The sequence below is a fragment of the Babylonia areolata genome, chromosome 33, assembly GCF_041734735.1.
Source record: "Babylonia areolata isolate BAREFJ2019XMU chromosome 33, ASM4173473v1, whole genome shotgun sequence".
Lineage (NCBI taxonomy): Eukaryota > Metazoa > Mollusca > Gastropoda > Neogastropoda > Buccinidae > Babylonia > Babylonia areolata.
The window spans coordinates 3469538-3492344 of NC_134908.1; the positions used below are offsets into that span (position 1 = coordinate 3469538).

Below are 22807 nucleotides of genomic sequence, written 5' to 3' on the forward strand. Positions count from 1 at the left end.
CACCCCTCTCTCCATCCCTCTCTCCATCCCTGTCTCTCTCCCTCCCTAACACCCCTCTCTCCATCCCTCTCTCCCTCCCCCTCTCTCCATCCCTGTCTCTCTCCCTCCCTAACACCCCTCTCTCCATCCCTCTCTCCCTCCCCCTCTCTCCATCCCTGTCTCTCTCCCTCCCTAACACCCCTCTCTCCGTCCCCCTCTCTCCATCCCTGTCTCTCCCCCTCCCTCCCTCCCTCTCTCCATCCCTGTCTCTCTCCCTCCCTAACACCCCTCTCTCCCTCCCTCTCTCTCCATCCCTGTCTCTCTCTCTCCCTCCCTCTCTCTCCCCCTTCCTCCCTACTCTCTCCCTCCCTCTCTCTCCCTCACACCCTCTCTCCCTCTCCCTCCCTCTCTCTCCCTCACACCCCCTCTCTCCCTCTCCCTCCCTCACCCTCTCTCTCTCTCTGGCTCTGCACCACCCAGACTGGGAGTGGACATGAGGAGAGTCATCCTGTGCAACGGGGTCCGCTTCGGGAAGAAGGACGACTGGGACTTTGTCTACCAGCGGTACCTGGACACCGCCCCTGGATCCGAACAGTCGGACCTCCGCCACGCCCTGTCCTGCTCCAGGCTGACCTGGCAGCTGCAGAAGTAAGGGCCACACACAAGACAAGACAAGACAAGACAATACAGTATTTCAAAGAGAATAATAATTCTGCAGATGATTTTTTTGTGAAAGTTATTTCTGACGAGGGAGGTTCTTATGGTCGAACTTTCACAGGCATTAAGTTCATAGCCCTATTTCTACATTCCTTTAATGCACTTGAGAATTGTGTTAATGGTTTCTGATTATTATAATAATTATTATTACTGAATTGTTACTGTTAAATTGCATGTTAGTTATACCACCTTCCTTCCCCCCATTGCCCCCCCCCCCCTTTTTTTTTTTTTACACGTCTAATATCACTGATAGTGAAAAGACGCTAAAGAAGATAAGATAAGAATAACTTTATTATCTCCAACTGGAGAAATTTGGTCAGGTGCATTATCACAACATAGACAAGTAAACAACATGGGGACCATAACTGTAAAAGCCAACAACAGCTCCTACAAATATTACGAAGATACAAATGTAAAAAATATCACATACATCGTATCATACCTACATCCACACACTGCAGGTAATAACTAGTATTCTTAATGTAAAAACCGAAAGAATCAAGAAACATTATTTGAATATAATTATAAACATAGCCTACTATACTGCACAGTCTATTAAGATAAGAATAAAGATGAATTGCGGAAAACCACAACCAGATAATCAGCACACACCCGCACCCCCCCCCCCCCCCCCCCCCCCCCCCCCCCCACCCACCCCACACACACAGATAACTTGATTAAACAAGAGTAATAAACATATGTTCTCAAATAAAAGTATTTCACATATTCGCTTTTAAAAACATTGCAATTAATTATTACATCGAACAAGACAAAACAGTGCGGTGCAAAACACACAATACAAGACGATGCAGTTTCAGTTTCAGTAGTTTCAGTTTCAGTAGCTCAAGGAGGCGTCGCTGCGTTCGGACAAATCCATCATACGCTACACCACTACTCCGCCAAGCAGATGCCTTACCAGCAAGCGTAACCCAACGCGCTTAGTCAGGGGACAAAAAAAAGATAAATGCTAAAAAAAAAAACTACTACTAATGATAATAGTAATATGTATAAGGCGCAAAAACTTGATGAAGTCAACTTTAAGCGTACAAAATAAAATAAAATAAAATAAATATATAAATAAATAATAATATGATTTTTTTTTTTAATTTTAATAAAAAATAAAATAAAAATAAGAAGTAAAATAAAATTAAATAAACAAAAAGACAATGCAACGCAGTGCAATACAAAGCACAATACATTTGTTGAGCGTTTTCCTCCCTTAAAGAGAGCTCAAAGCGCTTTACAATAAACATTAAACACACACACACGCGCGCGCGCGCGTGCACAGTAACTCACAAATGAAAGAAGAAAAAAAAAATAATGATTTAGCGCACAATAATATAAAACAGATTCAGAGACTATGAGTATTACACACACACACACACACACACACACACACACACACACAACGAAAGAGAGAGAGAGTTTGCATGGCTTATAACTGAAAGGTATTGAAGGTCTATGGATAGGCGTTTTCAAAAAGATGTGTTTTCAGACCAGTTTTGAAAGATTGACATGAAGGAGAGTGGGAACGGTCGTGAGGTGAACTGTTCTAGACATATGGAGCTGAATAAGAAAAGGAAGAATCGCCGATTAGCTCACTCAGTACGGCCAGTCCTCTCTTCTCCTCTACACAGACCCCTCGGATGTCCAGCGGGTGTCTCAATGACCCAACCTTTAGCTTCCGTCGTCAGAACTGTGGTATTCTTTGTCAACATTCACCTCTTCAGTATAAGAGCGTTCCGCTTGCAATATTTTGATGATGGTAATTGGGATGAAACGCTGTTGACGTCTCTTTCGCCGTTCGTATGGAGAGAGTTAAAGGATGGGATTTTAACTCTACGGGGAGCAAGTAGCCGCCGTGAATCGGAAGATGATCTGAGTTGTCGACGGGGTGTGTAGGTTTGAATCAATTCTCTCAGATACAATATTAGTGTGTCCATCGAGATCGATGATGACCATCGTTGTCATCCAGCTGGGGGATGGGGGGAGGGTGGTGGGGGGGGGGGATGCTCATGAATCGTATCTGTGAATGCGCAGATGGCTGAATAGTCCAATCTGCGCACGGAATGTTCGCTGACAGTTGGGGCAGACAAAGACAGGCATATCATTGTCAGGGAGCTGGCTTGCCCGTGACTTTCTGGCCTGCCTCTTCTGAACAGCTGCAGCAGTCCTGTTGGACTGAAGTGCATTCATTCATACAATACAATACAATACAACACAATACAATACAATACAATACACCATCACCGTGGGTTTTTCTTTTCTTTTTTTCTTTTCAGATTGATGGACCTTACCCTGAACTCATCAGTCATCGCAGCCCAAGATGTTCGCGGCGTACTGCAGGATGTGTCGGCTAATCCCATTGGTCGGGATATGGCCTTCACCTTCCTCAAACAGCACTTCCAACGTCTGCCCAACTTGTGAGTTGGTTTGGTTGGGTTTGGGAGGGGGGGAGGGGGGAAAAGGGGTGTGTGAGTGACTGTCTGTATGTCTGTGTCTTGTCTGTGTTTGTGTGTGTGTGAGTGTGAGTGTGTGTGTGTGTTAATGGAATGGAATAGAATGTTTTCTTGTCGAAAACGGCTTATAAGACACAGTAAAACATACACATGTGTGTGTGTCTGTGTGTGTGTCTGTGTGCGATGTCTCTTTTTTTTGTAAGCTTTCCAGTAATTTGTTTCTTTCTCTTTCTTTTTCCTTTTTCCTTTTTCTTTGTGTGTGTGTGTGTGTGTGTGTGTTTCTTTTTGTTTCTTGTATTTTGTTCGGGGGCTAGGGGGGGGGGCGGGGTGAGGCGGTTGTTTTATTGTTTTTGTTTAATAATGAGAACTGTGGGTATAGTTTGTCCACCTAGATTTCTGAAATCTTAAAATAAAATATAAAAAAGAAGAAGAAAAAATTGTCATGTTTTATTTTTTTCACCAGCATGACCACTGGAAGCTTTGGACGAATGGTGGTTGCTCTGACTGGTCACTTCAACACTCAGCATGAACTGGAAGAGGTAATAAGACATGCATCATGATGATGATGATGATGATGATGATGATAACAGTGACGGTGGTCATGGTGGACGCAAAAGTCGAGTGATGATTAAAGCGTTGAGCTTCTGTATGAAGTGCATTCGTTCATTCATTTGTTGTATGTTTATCTCCTAGCTGTTACCGTCAGTAAATAAGAAAAAACTGATTCGTTTGTTATTGTATGTACATCTGTTACTATCAGTAAATAAATTTCATTCATTCATTAATTATAGCATATATTCATCTGTTACCATCAGTAAATAAATTTCATTCATTCATTCATTCATTATAGTATGTACATTTGTTAACATCAGTAAATGAATTTCATTTATTCATTCATTAATTCATTAATTCATTATAATGTACATCTGTTACCCGCAGTAAATAAATTTCTTTCATTCATTCATTCTAGTATGTACATCTGTTAACATCAGTAAATGAATTTCTTTCATTCATTCATTCATTCATTATAGTATGTACATCTGTTAACATCAGTAAATGAATTTCATTCATTCATTATAGTATGTACATCTGTTAAGATGAGTAAATGAATTTCATTCATTCATTATAGTATTACATCTGTTAACATCAGGAAATGAATTTTATTCATTCATTCATTATAGTATGTACATCTGTTACCCGCAGTAAATAAAATTCGTTCATTCATTCATTCATTATTATATGTCCATTTGCTGCCCTCAAGAAATTAAAATGCATCCATTCACTCACTGTTCATTGTGTTCATCGGTTATCCTCAGTAAGTAAAATTCATTCATTCATTCGTTCATTCATTCGTTCAGTCATTATGTGTTCATCTGTTATTCTCAGTGCATTCATACACCTTCTCATTTATGGACGAGGAATTTTGTTTAATGTCCCTCCCTCACACATATCGGTGATTGAAGACAGTTTGTTAGAGTATTATCAATGTATTTGTATTTGTATTTCTTTTTATCACAACAGATTTCTCAGTGTGAAATTGGGGCTGCTCTCCCCAGGGAGAGCGCGTCGCTACACTACAGTGCCACCTTTTTTTTTTTTCTTTTTTTTCCAGCGTGCAGTTTTATTTGTTTTTTCCTATCGAAGTGGATTTTTCGACAGAATTTTGCCGGGAACAACCCTTTTGTTGTCGTGGGTTCTTTTACGTGCGCTAAGTGCATGCTGCACACGGGACCTCGGTTTATTGTCTCATCCGAATGACTAGCAGTCCAGACCACCACTCAAGGTCTAGTGGAGGGGGAGAAAATGTCGGCGGCTGAGCCCGTGATTCGAACCAGCGTGCTCAGATTCTCTCGCTTCCTAGGCGGACGCGTTACCTCTAGGCCATCACTCCACTATACATTTGGACATTATTGTTTTGAAGGAGGAGGGGGGATGAATGGTGGGTTGAAGGAAAACAGTATGGGGGGGGGGGAGTGAAATTTGAAACAAATACTCTTCCATTTATTCGTTCGTTCACTGTACTTTCAACTGTTAACCTTAGTAAATATAACTGGTTTATTCATTGCCGTGTTCATTCATTCATTCACTCCTTCCTTTCTTCTTCTTCTTCTTCTGCGTTCACTCGTATGCACACGAGTGGGCTTTTACGTGTATGACCGTTTTTACCCCGACATGTAGGCAGCCATACTCCGTTTTCGGGGGTGTGCATGCTGGGTATGTTCTTGTTTCCATAACCCACCGAACGCTGACATGGATTACAGGATCTTTAACGTGCGTATTTGATCTTCTGCTTGCATGTACACACGAAGGGGGGGTTCAGGCACTAAGCAGGTCTGCACATATGTTGACCTGGGAGATCGGAAAAATCTCCACCCTTTACCCACCAGGCGCCGTCACCGTGATTCGAACCCGGGACCCTCAGATTGACAGTCCAGCGCTTTAACCACTCGGCTATTGCGCCCGTCCCTTCCTTCCTTCATTTTCTGTCTCTCTGTCCACAGGTGAAGCTGTTCATGTCTCAGAACGACGTCAGCATCGCCATGACGTCATTCCGTCAGGTTGTGGAGCAGACGTCGGTCAACATTCAGTGGATGTCCGACTACTACGGTCAGATAGAGCTCTTCCTGACCTCGTCGCTCAGCTGAGTGTGCACACACATACACGCACTACCACACGCACGCACTAACACACATACACTACCACATGCACACACACACACCCAACCTTACACCCAACTAATTCTTCTTCCCCATCACACACACACGCACACACTACCACACACACACACACACTCACTACCACAAACACCACCACACACACACACACACACACACACACACATACCCAACCTTATACCCGACTAATTCTTCTTCCCCAACACACACACACACACACATACCCAACCTTATACCCAACTAATTCTTCTTCCCCAACACACACACACACACACACACACACGCACGCATGCACACACTACCACACACACACACACACACACACACACACTACCACACACACACACACACACTAACACACACACTCACACACACACCCAACCTTATACCCAACTAATTCTTCTTCCCCAACACACACGCACTACCACACACACACACACACACACACACATACCTAGCCTTATACCCAACTAATTCTTCTTCCCCAACACACACACACACACTACCACACACACACTAACACACACACATACCCCACCTTATACCCAACTAATTCTTCTTCCCCAACACACACACATACCCAACCTTATACCCAACTAATTTTTCTTCCCCAACACACACACACCCAACCTTATACCCGACTAATTCTTCTTCCCCAACACACACACACACATACCCAACCTTATACCCGACTAATTCTTCTTCCCCAACACACACACACACACACTACCACACACACACTACCACACACACACACACACAGTGAAGTGATAGCAGTATGATGGAACAAACTATCGGAGTGTTATTGTTAGTGGTGAAAATAATAAGATCAGACTTTTTTTTTTCCTTTTTAATTTTTTTCTATTTCTGCCCTTAAAAAAAACATTCTATATTCCTTTTCTTCTTCTTTTTTTTCATAGGTGTATGAACGATTACCGTACTTAAATAATGGGGAGTATAATTATGATTGGAATAATGCCAATGTATTTGATAGTCTTATGCATATTCCTGGAGAGTTGTGTTGATGTAGAAAGGGGAGAAGTGGGGGTGGTGGGGGGGGGGCGGGGGAGGGGGAGGATGCTATGACAAGACAAGAAGTTTTGTTGTTTTGAAATCCACAAGAGGGAACTTGAAGCAGTCAACAACAAAAACATGTCCATTGTCAGTCATACAAAAATGGGTAGAAGAAAAAAAAAGGGGGGGGGACAAAAATGCAAGGGAGAGCAAGCTGTTTCACTTTTTTTTTTTTTTTTTTTTATTTGCCTTGACTTGAATTCCACTCGATTTTTTTTTTCCTCTGGAAGTGGGGGATTCGTTAATGGTTTGGTTTTGTTTTTTTGTAATGGATATTTTTGCTTCTTTTGCATTTTCCTCTTTCTTTTTTTTTCAAGATTTGTTTCTCTGAGTGCGTCAATAAATGATTTGTTTTTATGTGTATGTGTGCTTTGTTTGTATGTGTCGATAATCTTTTTATATTTGTAAGATAGTATATATACCATAAAATGATGCTGCATGTACTACGAGAATGGATGCATGTTAAGCTGTTCATTCTCAGTGTTTTGCGATCGAGAAGAGCTGAAGAAATCCTTCAATTTAAACTGTGATGATTTTTTTTTTTTCTTCGTTTCATTTTGTTAATGATTGAACAAGTCGCCATGATTGTGTACCACAATAAAAAGAGAGAGTGAGAGAAAAGAAGGGGCGGAATGTGATTAGTAGAACATGTTTATTGAATATGTAAATGTTCAACTGCATCTCGATTCCATTGCTCTGAGGTTGTTGGGTGTTTTTTTGGGGGGGGTTGTTTTTTGTTTTTTTTACCTTTTTAATGTTGATTGATTTATATAAATATATACCCACAATCATGACTGATTTTTAAATGTAATTGAAATTTTTTAAATTGCATTTTCAGAATGAGTTATTTCATGATTGATTACTTTTTTAATGGCTTTAGAATATCAGCTTTAAAAAAAAAAAAAAACATATTTATTGGGTTGATTGAAATCCCAAGTGTTGATGTTTGCCATCTTTGTTGTTGTTGAAAATCCTGTGTCCGTTTAATGAATGGCATGAATTTACAATTGTTAATCAGAGAAGAGAAATAAAATCATAGTATTTTTCTTCTTTGTGTGTGTGTGTGTGTGTACAGGAGTGCATGTGTGTGAATGTGTCTGTACATGTATGTACATCTATGTGTGAGCATACGTGTGAGTATGAGTGTGTAAATATGTATGCGAGTGTATTATTGATTGTGTGTGTTGTGTACATATGTGTGTATGTACGTGTGTGTTCATATATGTGTGAGGGTTTGTTTTCTTCTTCTTTTTTTTAATAATGTATTCACATTGTACAGAGTCATACACAGCCAACTGCTGACTGAAGATTAGAGCAGCCACCGAACCATCTTAATTCTTTTAAATATCTCTCTCTCTCTCTCTCTCTCTCATTATCCATTCCATTTCTTATCTGGCCACACAATCAAATATCAAAAAGTCAACTGAGTGGTGTTACCATTACCCACCAAACACGAACATGGATTACATGATATTTAACATGCACATTAAATGAACTTAAGGCACCAGCAGGTCTGCAAGCATGTTGACTTGGAGATCAGGATAAATTCAATCCCAGATGACTCAAGAGTCCTAACCAACCACACCAACACCACATCGAAAGGCTGAAAGACGTCGTGCAACTCAACACCAAACTACAACCATTACCAGATAGAATAAAAAATGGAATGAAATATAAACTGAATTAAATTCAAAAATACACACACACACACACAAAATCTGTGTTATCCAGTGCAGGGTCTCCTCTGGTGTGTGGCCTCCTGGCGACCTAACATCAATGGTTCCCTGTGGACTGCCGACGCTGGAACTACGACGGACAAACCCGGGTGTGGCCGTGTATGGGGGAATCTAAATGAGCGGCGTGGGAGTGATGCCACTGAAACGGTGCACATGACGGGGCAGCAAAAAAAAAAAAAAAAAAAATCTGTGTTATCCTGAACAAAGACAAAACCCACAACACAAAACTGAGCATGAGAAAAGTCATCTCACAACGCATCAACCCACGCTCTTTTTTTTTCCATTTGGAAATTCTTGGAATGGTCGTTTTAACTGATTGTTTTTGTTTTGTTTTGTTTTTTACATTTTGTCACACCACATTTCTCAGTGTGAAGTTTGGGCTGCTCTTCCCTGGAACAAGAGAAGTATCTCTGTAGAGCAGCACCAAATTTCCTTCTTTCTTTCTTTTTCTGAAGCCTGCAAAATGGATTTTTCTACAGAATTGTGCCAGGGACAACCCTTTTGTTACCATGGGTTTGGTTTGGTTTTTCCCAGTGCGCCAAATGCGGGCTGCACACGGTACCTCCTGTTAATCGTCTCATCCGAATGACTAAACGCTCAGTCTGATTTTTCCAGTTCTTCTTCTTCTTTGCGTTCGACAGCTACGCAGTCAGGGTCGAAGTCCGAGGGATGACACAAACTCGGACGTCCGGTGAAGATCGGCTGCCGTCCCCCAGAGCTTGGTGTTGAGGTCAGCACCCCCAGGCCAGGACTGCTGCCGCATCTTCTCATACAGGGGGCAGTCTTGGAGAATATGGGATGGGGTCTGGTCAGCCTGGCCGCAATCACATAGGGATGTGGCTGCCACTCCAATCCTCTTCAGGTGTGCTCGGAGGCCGCAGTGTCCTGTGCGAAGGCGGTAGATGGTAGATTTTTCCAGTTAAACTTGTGGAGAGGGGGAGGGGGGTAGGGGGGGGAAGGGTGAGAGTGGTATTCGAACCCAGACCCCTCATGTCTCGTCTCTATGGAATGGTGGCCCAGCGGTAACGCATCAAACTAGGACGCAAGCGTCCATGGGGTCGAGTCCCGTGTAAGGAAAGGGATATCTACAACATCCCCTCCACCCCTTGTCCCGTGTAAGGAAAGGGATATCTACAACATCCCCTCCACACCTTGTCCCGTGTAAGGAAAGGGATATCTACAACATCCCCTTCACACCTTGTCCCGTGTAAGGAAAGGGATATCTACAACATCCCCTTCACACCTTGTCCCGTGTAAGGAAAGGGATATCTACAACATCCCCTCCACACCTTGTACCGTGTAAGGAAAGGGATATCTACAACATCCCCTCCACACCTTGTACCGTGTAAGGAAAGGGATATCTACAACATCCCCTCCACCCCTTGTCCCGTGTAAGGAAAGGGATATCTACAACATCCCCTCCACGCCTTGTCCCGTGTAAGGAAAGGGATATCTACAACATCCCCTCCACCCCTTGTCCCGTGTAAGGAAAGGGATATCTACAACATCCCCTCCACCCCTTGTCCCGTGTAAGGAAAGGGATATCTACAACATCCCCTCCACACCTTGTACCGTGTAAGGAAAGGGATATCTACAACATCCCCTCCACCACTTGTCCCGTGTAAGGAATGGGATATCTACAACATCCCCTCCACCCCTTGTCCCGTGTAAGGAAAGGGATATCTACAACATCCCCTCCACACCTTGTCCCGTTTAAGGAAAGGGATATCTACAACATCCCCTCCACACCTTGTACCGTGTAAGGAATGGGATATCTACAACATCCCCTTCACACCTTGTCCCGTGTAAGGAAAGGGATATCTACAACATCCCCTCCACACCTTGTCCCGTGTAAGGAAAGGGATATCTACAACATCCCCTCCACACCTTGTCCCGTGTAAGGAAAGGGATATCTACAACATCCCCTCCAACCCTATGACCCCGAGTGGTGGTGGTCCGGGTGCCAGTCTTTCGGATGAGAAGATAAACTGAGATCCCGTGTGCAGGATGTACGTTAACGCAATGTAAAAGAACCTACAGCAAAAAAAAAAAAAAAAAAAAAAAAAGAAGACTGTTCCTGGTAAATGTTCTGCAGGAATATCCACTTTGATAATGAAACATATTTGAAGAAAAAAAAAAGGGGGGGGGAGGGATGGTGCTGCTCTCAATTGACACTCTCCCCAGTAAACAGCAGAACCAATCTCGTACACAGAAATCCATCGTGACAAAAAGTAAAAAAGTAACACAATAATCATCATATTCCTCGTAACAGGGTATCCAAAAAATGCATCTGGACCAAAAAAAAATCACACGATTATACACAGTGCAGTAAAAGTACTTCTTTTTTTTTTTTTAAATGCAAATGAAGCTAAAGAGTACTGGCAAACAATTCATAATCCCTGGGTGCTATATATATATTAAAAAAAAAGAAAGAAAAGAAGAAAAAACTCTGAAAGGATTGCTCGCTAAAAAGGTGCAAAAAAAACAACAAAAAAAAACTCTGGAAGGATTGCTCACAAATTAGGTACCAAAAGAATCACCCACAAAAAAACCTCTGGAGGGGACACTCACTAAGAAAGTGCAAAGAAAGAAAAAAAAAACAACTCTGGAGCAGGTGCTCACTAAAAAGGTGCAAAGAAAGAAAAAAACAAACTCTGGAGGGATTGCTCACAAATTAGGTACCAAAAGAATGTAAAAAAAAATATTTTAAAAAATATTTTAAAAAACCCTCTGGAGGGGACGCTCACTAAGAAGCTGCAAAGAAAAGAAAAAAAACTCTGGAGATTATACTCACAAATTAGGTACCAAAAAAACCTGGAGCGGGCGCTCACAAAGAAGGTGCAAAAAACAAAAAAAAACTCTGCAGGGATTGCTCACAAATAAGGTGCAAAGAAACAAACTTAGGAGATTATACTCACAAATTACGTTGCAAAAAAACCTCTGGACGTTCACTAAGAAGGTGCAAAGAAAGAAACAACAAACTCTGGAGGGATTGCTCATTAAGTCTGGCTCCGTGAGTCTGGCAGTACAACAGGGAGACAAGCCTGCCAAGGCTGTAAGCTCCCTTGGCATTGCATGGGCTAAATGATCCTGTGGCAACCTTGTTGGGCCCCAAGAACCACTGCTGGCGACTGTCAAACGACGGAAGATGGCATGGTTTGGTCACGTCATACGACATAACACCCTCTCCAAAACCATCCTGCAAGGGACTGTAGAGGGAGGGCGCAGACGGGGGCGGCAGAGAAAGAGCTGGTCCGACAACGTCAAGGAATGGACCAAAATGACGATGCCAGATCTCCTCACGACAGATGCCAACAGAACGGCGTGGCGAGCTATGACATCTTCCTCATGTCCCCCCAACTACCCCAGCGGTCGAGGGAATGAGTGAGTGAGTGAGTGAGTGGCATTATCCTTTTTTTTTTCTTTTGCTCATATCCCAGTCAATCAGACAGAACGACATCAGTGCTGAAACCAGTGCCATTATTGATCCCGTAAACACCAGAAAAAAAATATATGAATTTGCCATGCATTGCATAACATTTTTTTTTTAATCTTGAGTATATAAAAATCTCAGAAAAATGCATCCACAAACACAGATAATAAATATTTTTTTAAAAAATCACTCCATACTGATTCAAGGATATGCATCATTATAAAGATGGAAGAGAAAATAAATTAATATAGTTCCCATTCGACAGTCTTGGAGACACAGAAGATACCAAACAGCAAAAATGTTATTGCATAAGACGCCCCCAAAACACGGTTATTAGGGACCTTTAAGCAGCAATGAATCAACATTGGTTCCCTTTCTCTCACCAGGAGCAACATGACTTGGTTGCAGTTTAAAGGTCTCTTTTCAGTGAAATTTTGTATATTGTTTGTGAAAAATGACGGGCGCAATAGCCGAGTGGTTAAAGCGTTGGACTGTCAATCTGAGGGTCCCGGGTTCGAATCACGGTGACGGCACCTGGTGGGTAAAGGGTGGAGATTTTTACGATCTCCCAGGTCAACATATATGCAGACCTGCCAGTGCCTGAACCCCCTTCGTGTGTATATGCAAGCAGAAGATCAAATACGCACGTTAAAGATCTTGTAATCCATATCAGCGTTCGGTGGTTTATGGAAACAAGAACATACCCAGCATGCACACCCCGGAAAACGGAATATGGCTGCCTACATGGCGGGGTAAAAACGGTCATACACGTAAAAGCCCACTCGTGTGCATTTGAGTGAACGCAGAAGAAGAAGAAGAAGAAGTTTGTGAAAATATCATTGTTTATTTTGAAGGGAAAATGGACTGTCAATGTATACTTGCTTGCTTGCTTGTGTAGGCTTTTTTTTTTTTTTTTTTGACATCACTAATGGATTGTCAATGTGTATTTGTTTGCTCTTGTGAGCTATTCTTGCTTGTTCATTTTTTTACATCACTCATTTCATTTATAATATGGCGTGTGTGTGTGTGGAAGATGTTTATGTGTAACGTTTCAATGTCCCCATGGGGCACATGAAATTATGACATTAGTGACCAACACATGTCCTACAAGATTGCTCTAACACATTCCAGAGCATTTTTGCACACACAAAACACGAAAAAAGCCCAACATATTTCCTTGTTGGGGGACCTTTATGTGTGTGGAAGATGTTTATGTATAGCATTTTAATAACCCCAGGGGTCACATGAAATAATGCAGAGTTGCATTAGTGACCAACACATGTCCGACAAGATTGCTCTAACACATTCCAGAGCATTTTTGCACACACAAAAACACGAAAAAAGCCCAACATATTTCCTTGTTGGGGGACCTTTATGTGTGTGGAAGATGTTTATGTATAGCATTTTAATAACCCCAGGGGTCACATGAAATAATGCAGAGTCGCATTAGTGACCAACACATGTCCTACAAGATTGCTCTAAAAAATTTCAGAGCATTTTTGCACACACAAAAACACGAAAAAAGCCCAACATATTTCCTTGTTGGGGGACCTTTATGTGTGTGGAAGATGTTTATGTATAACGTTTTAATGCATGAAATAATGCAGAGTCGCATTAGTGACCAACACATGTCCGACAAGATTGCTCTAACACATTCCAGAGCATTTTTGCACACACAAAAACACGAAAAAAATCCCAACATATTTCCTTGTTGGGGGACCTTTACCACTGCCTATCGGCTCACAAACATGTAAAGAAGAGGTACAAAGAAATAAAACACAGAAACTCTGTGGAAAAAAAAACATTACGTTAAATCCTCAACAAACAATCAGCAGTTGGCATACCTTTTAACTCACTCAGTACGGCCAGTCCTCTCTTCTCCTCTACACAGACCCCTCGGATGTCCAGTGGGTGTCTGAATGACCCAACCTTTAGCTTCCGTCGTCAGAACTGTGGTATTCTCTGTCAACATTCACCTCTTCAGTATAAGAGCGTTCCGCTTGCAATATTTTGATGATGGTAATTGGGATGAAACGCTGTTAACGTCGTCTCTTTCGCCGTTCGTATGGAGAGAGTTAACACGAAAACGATAACACTTACAGTCCAGCCAACTATACAGAGCTATACCAGGACTGATCCGAATTTCTGGTGGGGGGGGGGGGGGGTAATCCAACAGCGTCAAACACAAAACTATGTCATGTCTGGAAAAAAAAAACCCTGCAATGCAATGCAGTTCATGACATATCATGACATATAACCATTTAACACCACAAGGCAAATAAAACAAGGCTGTGCTGTGTATCATACCCAGATTACAAAAAAAACAAAAACTGTAACAAGGGATTTTAAAAATTCTGTTTAACTTATCATACCTGGATTAAACAAAATGTAAAAAGAATAATAATAATAATAATCAAAACATTCCAAACCACACAAAATATACTTTGAAAAGGCTACATTGGGAAATAACACTACAGAACGGACAGCTAGTGCCCATAAATTGTAAAAAAAGGGATAATAGAATAAAAAAAAAAAACAACTTCAAAGCCACACACAAAAAATGCACTAAAAAAAAAAAAAAATTATAGGCCACACTGGCAAAGAACACTGCAGAGTGGACAGCCAGTGCCCAGTGTCCACCCCTGTGTTCAAAATATCACTACCTAATCACCTGAGCAAAGCAGTACAGATAGTATATCACAGACTGCAGAAGAGAAAGAGAGAGAGAACAAGTGTGAAGGCTTGCCAAAAAAAAAAAAAAAAAAAAAAAAAAAAAAAGAAAATGGACTGGGAAGGCAGAAAACAGACAAAAATAATGATCAATGGCAGAAACAAAGAGAGCAAAAAACAAAAAAAAAAGATAAATTTCACAACACTGAATTCCCAGGGTGTGGGGATGCTGTTTTAAAACCTAACATCCAAAGGGGAAAGTCACTTGAAACATCACAATAATATAAAACGCAACATGATATGCCAAGTGGTAAACTCATAACACAATAAAAATTAGCAGTGGGTTATCAAGTCTGTAAAGAAGCTTAAACCATTTGAGAACTTAAAATACACACAGTTAACATTAATCATTATAATTTACAAAAAAACAACATATAATAATAACATTAATCATTATAATTTACCATAAACATGTATCACACAGGTACTGTTTTAAACATGATATTCGTGTATCAAAAACTGCTCTTTAATTTCACAAGCGCTGGCTGGGCCACGTTCGCCGCATGGAAGATGGTCGCATCCCAAAAGACATCCTTTATGGAGAGCTCGCCACGGGGCAGAGAAGCATCGGCCGCCCACAGCTGAGATACAAAGACGTTTGCAAACGTGACATGAAGGCACTTGAGATCAACACTGAGTCCTCGGAGGGCCTTGCAGATGACCGCAACAGATGGAGAAACACTCTCAAGAATCAGCTACGGATTGGTGAGGACAAACTGTCAGCTGCTGCAGCAGTAGAAAAGCGAGCTCGCAGGAAAGGGACGACAGCCAACAGACCAGCATCAGCTTACACATGTGACCGTGTCGGTCTCGCATCGGCCTCTACAGTCACAGGCGACGCTGCTTGGTCCAAGCAGACAGCCCAATTAGACATTAGGTCGGATATACTCTATCCATGGTCAGCCATGACCGAAGGAGGCCTACTACTGTGGAATTTCACAAATGAAATGCAAAAAAAAGGTGAAATATGACAGAATAATGCATTGGTAAGAACAAGACAAAAACAGCCAATGTAAATATCTCACGATAATTTGCTCCCTCTCTCTCTCTCTCAGGTGTTGCTCATTGTGAAAAGTGAAATCTGTGTTGTCACTCTCATATGGAAAATATTTATGTTATACATTTATATATGTTTTTGTTTTTATTTCTCACTACATGCCATTACTTTGAATGGATGGTCGAACTGCACTTTGTTGCACAGATTGATTGATTTCGTTTTGGTTTTGGTTTTCATCAATATTATTACTATTGATGCATGTTGTTATTTGTATTATGAACCCCCATGTCATTAGGGCTGTAAAGCTATTGACATTAAAGTGTTCAGTGTTCAGTGTTCTCAGTGTTCCCTCTCTGTATATATTCGTAGGCCCATCCACAAAATACTAAAGGATGGTAGGATTATTACTATTGCAGACATGGATTTTTTTTTTTTTTCAAAGTTGAAATAAAATAGTTAAATTCAGTAGGTAAAAAAAAAAAGAGACATAGCTGCATATAGTCATTATTGTTTTGTTTTGTTCACATTTGACATTGCCAACACACACACACACACATATATATATCGTATATATATATATAGAGAGAGAGAGAGAGAGAGATAGACAGATATATATATATATGTAACAATGGACATTTATATAGCATGTTTCATAGCATGTGTGTGTGTGTGTGTGTGTGTGTGAGTGTGAGTGTGTGTGTGTGTGTGTGTGTATGTGTACACGCGTGTGCGTGCGTGCATGTGTGTGTGCGTGTGCAGTGCGTACATGTGTGAGCACACACAAGTTTTTATATTAATATGCACTCATATGTATCCTAATTTCTACTGTATCTGTGTTTGTGTATGATTTTCGATTTATGTTCGTACCTTGTTATGTACTATCAACCCCGCCCCCCATACCCCCACCCGCAATATTCCTTGTGACCCTGGTACACTTGGCAATAGACATATTCTATTCTATTCTATTCTATTCTATTCTCCAGAAATACTGCTCAAAGAGCTTTACATTTTCATTTTGCACTGCCCGCCTCCCCCATCAATACTCCACCTCCCCCTGCCATGCCCCCCCAACCCCCCCCCCCCCCACACACACACACACACATACACAGAAGCACGTGCCAGAAAACACACACACAACTGAACACCTGACACCACCCACCCACCCACCCCCATGGCGCCCTCCAGAAAACGCATCCCTGCAACAACACACGCTCAGGCACGCACACACACACACACACACACATGCACACACACACACACACACACACACACACACACACACACACGACCTCTCCACAACAAAACATGCACCCAAAACCAGATCACACCAAGATCTGGACAAAACCAAAAAATAAAAATAATTTTTTTTTTTCTAAATGTTTTTAAAATATATATATATATATATATATATATACATATATATATATATATATATAATTATATGTTTTTAAATAACCATCTAAAATCACTTCAGAGAATAGACATTAAATCAGTGACCATAATCATATATACAGATTTTTTAAAAATCACTGTCCGTGAAAACATGAACTGCCATTAATTCCTATCTCTTCTCTTCTCACTGAAGACATTCGTTCCAAAAAAAAAATTATATGTTCAGTTTTCATCATTTTCAACCAACCAGCATGCCAAATATGGATTTCTCGGCATTAGTGTTGGGGAAAAAAAACCACATGCACAAAAAAAAGAAACCCACATTACAATTTTAATTTTTAAAAGAAAAAGGAAAAAACAAAAAGAGTATTGTTCACATGAAAATATCATCATTCACATTTCCATGTCTCTCTTTGCACGTATGTGCATGTGTGTGGGTGTGCATGCGTGTGCGTGTACGTGTGCATATGTAAATTGCCTACAGCTGTCGCTGGAGGATGCTGTGCTCTAGTGGCATAAAGACAGTTTGAAAACAAGAGAATGCTGGCCATTAAGGAGAAGCGTGAGCGAAGGAAGCAGGGCTCAACTTCTGGAGACGTTTTCCCTTGCAACACCTGTGGGAAGTGCTGCGCATCCAGAATCGGCCTCTTCTCCCATGTGAGGACACACACCGACAGATAAGCCTGCCTGCCTGCCTACTCATCCGTCGGACCGACGGGAGACTCCATCACATATTTTTACACTTCATCACAGGTCAAAAGTCCCAACTGGCTCGACTTACTTCATCATCCGCGCAAAAGATCCCAGCAACCGGTTTGGGAAAAGAGGTTTAAAAAATCAACAACCAAAGATCTAAACTGGCGTAACATACACAACCACGGGTGCCTCCGAAAAACTGGCGGAAAGAGATCAACAACCAAAGATCTCGCAAGACATGAACAATACATCCACACTGAGCTTCGAACGACAGGCAGAAAGAGGTCAGAGGTCAAAGGTCCCACTCGACAGAAACTATACATCTACATGAGCTCTGAACGACAGGCAGAAAGAGGTCAGAGGTCAAAGGTCCCACTCGGCAGAAACTATACATCTACATGAGCTCTGAACAACAGGCAGAAAGGGTTCAGAGGTCAAAGGTCCCACTCGGCAGAAACTATACATGTACATGAGCTCTGAACAACAGGCAGAAAGAGGTCAGAGGTCAAAGGTCCCACTCGACAGAAACTATACATCTACATGAGCTCTGAACGACAGGCAGAAAGAGGTCAGAGGTCAAAGGTCCCACTCGGCAGAAACTATACATCTACATGAGCTCTGAACGACAGGCAGAAAGAGGTCAGAGGTCAAAGGTCCCACTCGACAGAAACTATACATGTACATGAGCTCTGAACGACAGGCAGAAAGAGGTCAGAGGTCAAAGGTCCCACTCGACAGAAACTATACATCTACATGAGCTCTGAACGACAGGCAGAAAAAGGTCAGAGGTCAATGGTCCAACCCGAAATGGATCACACATCCACATTAGCTTCGAACTACAGACCGAAAGAAGTCAGAGGTCAAAGGAGACAGAAAATGGTCAGAGGTCAATGGTCCCACCCGAAATGGATCACACACCCACAGAAGCTCCAAACAACTAACAGACAGAGGTCAGAAGTCCCAGTGGAGTGGTGGCCTAGAGGTAACGCGTCCGCCTAGGAAGCGAGAGGGAATCTGAGCGCGCTGGTTCGAATCACAGCTCAGCCGCCGATATTTTCTCCCCCTCCACTAGACCTGGAGTGGTGGTCTGGGCGCTAGTCATTCGGATGAGACGATAAACCGAGGTCCCGTGTGCAGCATGCACTTAGCGCACGTAAAAGAACCCACGGCAACAAAAGGGTTGTTCCTGGCAAAGTTCTGTAGAAAAATCCACTTCGATAGGAAAAACAAATAAAACTGCACGCAGGAAAAAATACAAAAAAAAAAAAGGGGGGGCGCTGTAGTATAGCGATGCGCTCTCCCTGGGGAGAGCAGCCCGAATTTCACACAGAGAAATCTGTTGTGATAAAAAGAAATACAAATACAAATACAGTAGGGGGCTTAGCAGGTGGGTGCCCTAAGTACACTGAACCAGAACAGACACCACTGAAACACCATAGAACAAGTGACTCAGCAGCAGTGCAGGATCTCCTCTGGTGTGTGTGTGTGGTGGCCTCCTGGCGACCTAACATCGATGCTTCCCTGTGGACTGCCGGCGCTGGGACTGCGACAGTCGAACCTGGGGAGTAGTTCATGTATGCAGGGAGGGATGGGGAGGGTGAGGGGGGGGGGGCAGGTGGGGGGAGACTCAAGAATAAGTGACATGGGAATAACAAATGATGGGGGGGGGGGGGGGCAGCCAAAAAAAAAAAAAATTCAAAGTCACCAAGTTCTCCATTCTGGACCAAGGCAAATTAAAAAGTAGGACCCCTGAAAACAGAGTATGGCTGCCTACATCCTACATCACAGGATAAAAACGGTCATACACGTAAAAAAAAATAATTTAAAAAAAAACATTCGTGTACAAACAAGTGAACGTGGGAGTTGCAATCAACGAACAGAAAAAAAAGAAAGAAAAAAAGCAAAACAAAAAAAAAAGCAGGAAGTTCCCTTAGAACGTTGACCCACCCTACTCGTCCGCCCGGGATCCGAACGCCGTCTCCATGCTGCTGGTCTGCGGAGACCAGATGGCCACCTTGCCATCCTTGCTCCCCGCCCCGCTCATGACGTATCGACGCTCAGCGGCACACAGAGCCCTCACCGCGTCCTCGTGAGCCTTGATGGTCTTCCAGAGTCGGCCAGTCAGGGCCGTGTAGATGAAGATGGTGCCGTCCTTTGTGCCCACCCAGATCTGAGCAGAGAGTGTGAAGAGAGGAGGGAGGTGAATAAAGTATGGCACAATGTAGAAGACAAAAGGAGGAAGGAAGGGGAGGATGGAGGGAGAGGCTGAGAAGGAGGAGGAAGAGAGAGAGAGGAAGAGAAGGAAGAATAAAGAAAGGAGGAGGAAGAAGAATAAAGGAGGAAGGAGGGGGAGGGAGGAAGAGGCAAAGGAGAAGCAGGAGGAGGAGAGAGAGAGAGAGGAAGAGAAGGAAGAATAAAGAAAGGAGGAGGAAGAAGAAAAAGGAAGATGGGGAAGAAGATGAAGGAGGAAGAGGAGGAAGGAGGAGGAGAGAGAGAGATACGGATACGGATGATTTATTCAATAAGGCCATGGCCCCTTATGAAGGGGGTACAGTGAACAATAATTCACAACAATAAAGGCATACTACCAACAGTACACGTCAGTAATGTTCAACTACAAGCTGATAATACACAACAAATAATAATTAACTACATAATGCATTGCGTATTTTAAACGCTTTATACAAGTAAACAGCAAACTGTTTTATAATGGTTTCGCTTGTCGATGACATCAGCAAAACAAGTCCAAATGAAGTTGGGCGTGTGTAATATTTGTGTGGAATTAACTGAAATCTAAAGTCCTCCAAAGCAGGGCAGCATAACACAAAGTGAAGTTCAGTTTCATCAGCACATCTACATAATGGACAAATAAGATCACAAACACTGAACTTACGATAACGAAGACAATGCATTAAGATGTCGGAAATCCCTAATCTGAACCTTGTCGTGATGTATTTTAAATGCCTATCCATTTTCATTGATAAATAAGTTGGAATAGAATGCATATAATTGAACTGCTTATAAAACCTGAAACGACTGCTTTCTTGAACATGATCTGACCATTCTTGCCATCTACAATCAATTTTGTACGAAGCACGCGAATAAATCCATTTATGTCGCCTACCCCTTGCTGTAACCAAACATAGCCAAACCCCAGTTCATTTAACCTAACCCTAACTTTTGACACCCAGTTTACCTTACCCCTAGAGTCTAGATCATATAACATGTTATAAGCTTTTTTCGCTAGCCTTGAATTTTCCATTTGTGTTATTTTTAACCAATAAGTAATACATCTTACTGCGGAATTGAGATAGATTGGATACCTATTCGTCTCACCATGGATTAAATCATTTGGCGTGGTGTTTTCATTGTGACTCCAAGAAACTTTTTTAGTGCAAACAGATGGACATTCTCACAACAAGCAGCAGCATTAGAAAGACCCCAAATCTCTGCTCCAAACTGAACAATGGGCTGCACTTGTGAGTCAAACAGTTTCATAAATAGATCTAAAGAATGATTTTCTACACTTGACAGTTTTTGCATAATACAAAGTAATGCGTGCTTGGGTCTACTTGCAAGATCTTTACATGCAACCGTGAAACTCATTTTGGTTGAAAAATATATACCTAGGTATTTATAAGCATTCACTACATGCATCATTAACCCATTATATACCCATCTTTCCCTCATTCCTAAATATCCACCTTTCCTAAAAACAATTATATTACTTTTTGACATGTTTACTTTCAACTGAAGTGATTGTGCAGCTCTAGATAGACTATTTAATTGAATTTGCAGACCAACAACAGTTTCAGACATTAACACGACATCATCAGCTAAAAGAAGGATAAACAACTCAAGAATATCACCAATAAATTGTGCACCGTGTTTTCCATTTCTAACAATTTCTGAAGTTAGTTCATTGATAAAAAGAGAGAAAAGAACAGGACTGCAGACATCACCTTGTTTCACACCAGAAGTACACTGAATATAATCTGTCATCTTATCTCCACATCTAACCCTAGCTTTCACACATGCATACATGCTCATTATACATTTCAACAACTTGCCACGAACACCTGCTTTTAAAAGAATAGGCCATAGAATTGTTCTGTTTATAGAGTCGGAGAGAGAGAGAGAGAAGGAAGAAGTCTCCCCCCACACACACCCACACACACAACCCACCTTCTCATCAATCAACCTCATGGCACTGATGCCTCGACAGTCCAGCTTGTGGGTGGTCTTCAGCTGAGCTGTATCCAAGTCCCACACCACAATCGTTCCCGAGCGACGACACCCTGCCCAGATCTGCAAACAACACGGAGGAGAATGAGGAGTAGGAGGAGGAGGAGGAAAGAGAAAGGAAGGGAGGAGAGGAAGAAGAGGAGACAGGCCGAGATACTTCATTCCTTTAAGGCCTTGGCCCCACATGAAGAGGGGCAACCACAGAGTTATCAATCAACACATCAGTCAGGTAAGCGCTTAACTCACTCAGTACGGCCAGTCCTCTCTTCTCCTCTACACAGACCCCTCGGATGTCCAGTGGGTGTCTGAATGACCCAACCTTTAGCTCCCGTCATCAGAATTGTGGTATTCTTTGTCAACATTCACGTCTTCAGTATAAGAGCCTTCCGCTTGCAATATTTTGATGATGGTAACTGGGCTGAAACGCTGTTAACGTCGTCTCTTTCGCCATTCGTATGGAGAGAGTTAAGGACAGACACTACAGTCAAATAACGACTTTTTTTCTCTCCGACTATATCTCTCTCTTTTTTTTGTCTACGAGGTGTATCATCACTTGTGTGGATCACAAAAAAAGTGCTCTTAGATTTCTGTGAATACCCGTTGCTATGGAAACAAATCAAAATGGCCCCCAAACAATGTATCAAAGAAATCGGGTTTGTGGTCCATGTGGTGCA

The 22807-nt window shown here is 42.0% G+C and overlaps 2 protein-coding genes across 4 annotated transcripts in view; one reads left to right on the forward strand and one right to left on the reverse strand.

Moving 5' to 3' along the window:
• Nucleotides 1-6459, forward strand: part of LOC143277263 (uncharacterized) — a 165988-nt gene extending 159529 nt beyond the window's left edge. The window contains exons 83-88 of one of the 3 annotated variants that reach the window (XM_076582051.1): nucleotides 460-627; nucleotides 2979-3119; nucleotides 3619-3694; nucleotides 5657-5805; nucleotides 5979-6004; nucleotides 6369-6459. In XM_076582051.1, coding sequence (XP_076438166.1) covers nucleotides 460-627; nucleotides 2979-3119; nucleotides 3619-3694; nucleotides 5657-5800 — 529 coding nt within the window. In that variant the 3' untranslated portion in view covers nucleotides 5801-5805; nucleotides 5979-6004; nucleotides 6369-6459. Of the gene's footprint in view, nucleotides 1-459; nucleotides 628-2978; nucleotides 3120-3618; nucleotides 3695-5656; nucleotides 5806-5978; nucleotides 6114-6368 lie in introns of those variants that run through there. The other 2 variants (XM_076582050.1, XM_076582052.1) reach the window with 2 other exon arrangements.
• Nucleotides 6460-19723: 13264 nt separating this feature from the next.
• LOC143277167 (DENN domain-containing protein 3-like) overlaps nucleotides 19724-22807 on the reverse strand; it is a 55252-nt gene continuing 52168 nt past the window's right edge. The window contains exons 26-27 of the mRNA XM_076581932.1: nucleotides 22074-22196; nucleotides 19724-20058 (exon numbers count right to left, since the gene is read on the reverse strand). Coding sequence (XP_076438047.1) covers nucleotides 19837-20058; nucleotides 22074-22196 — 345 coding nt within the window. The 3' untranslated portion in view covers nucleotides 19724-19836. The remainder of the gene's footprint in view (nucleotides 20059-22073; nucleotides 22197-22807) is intronic.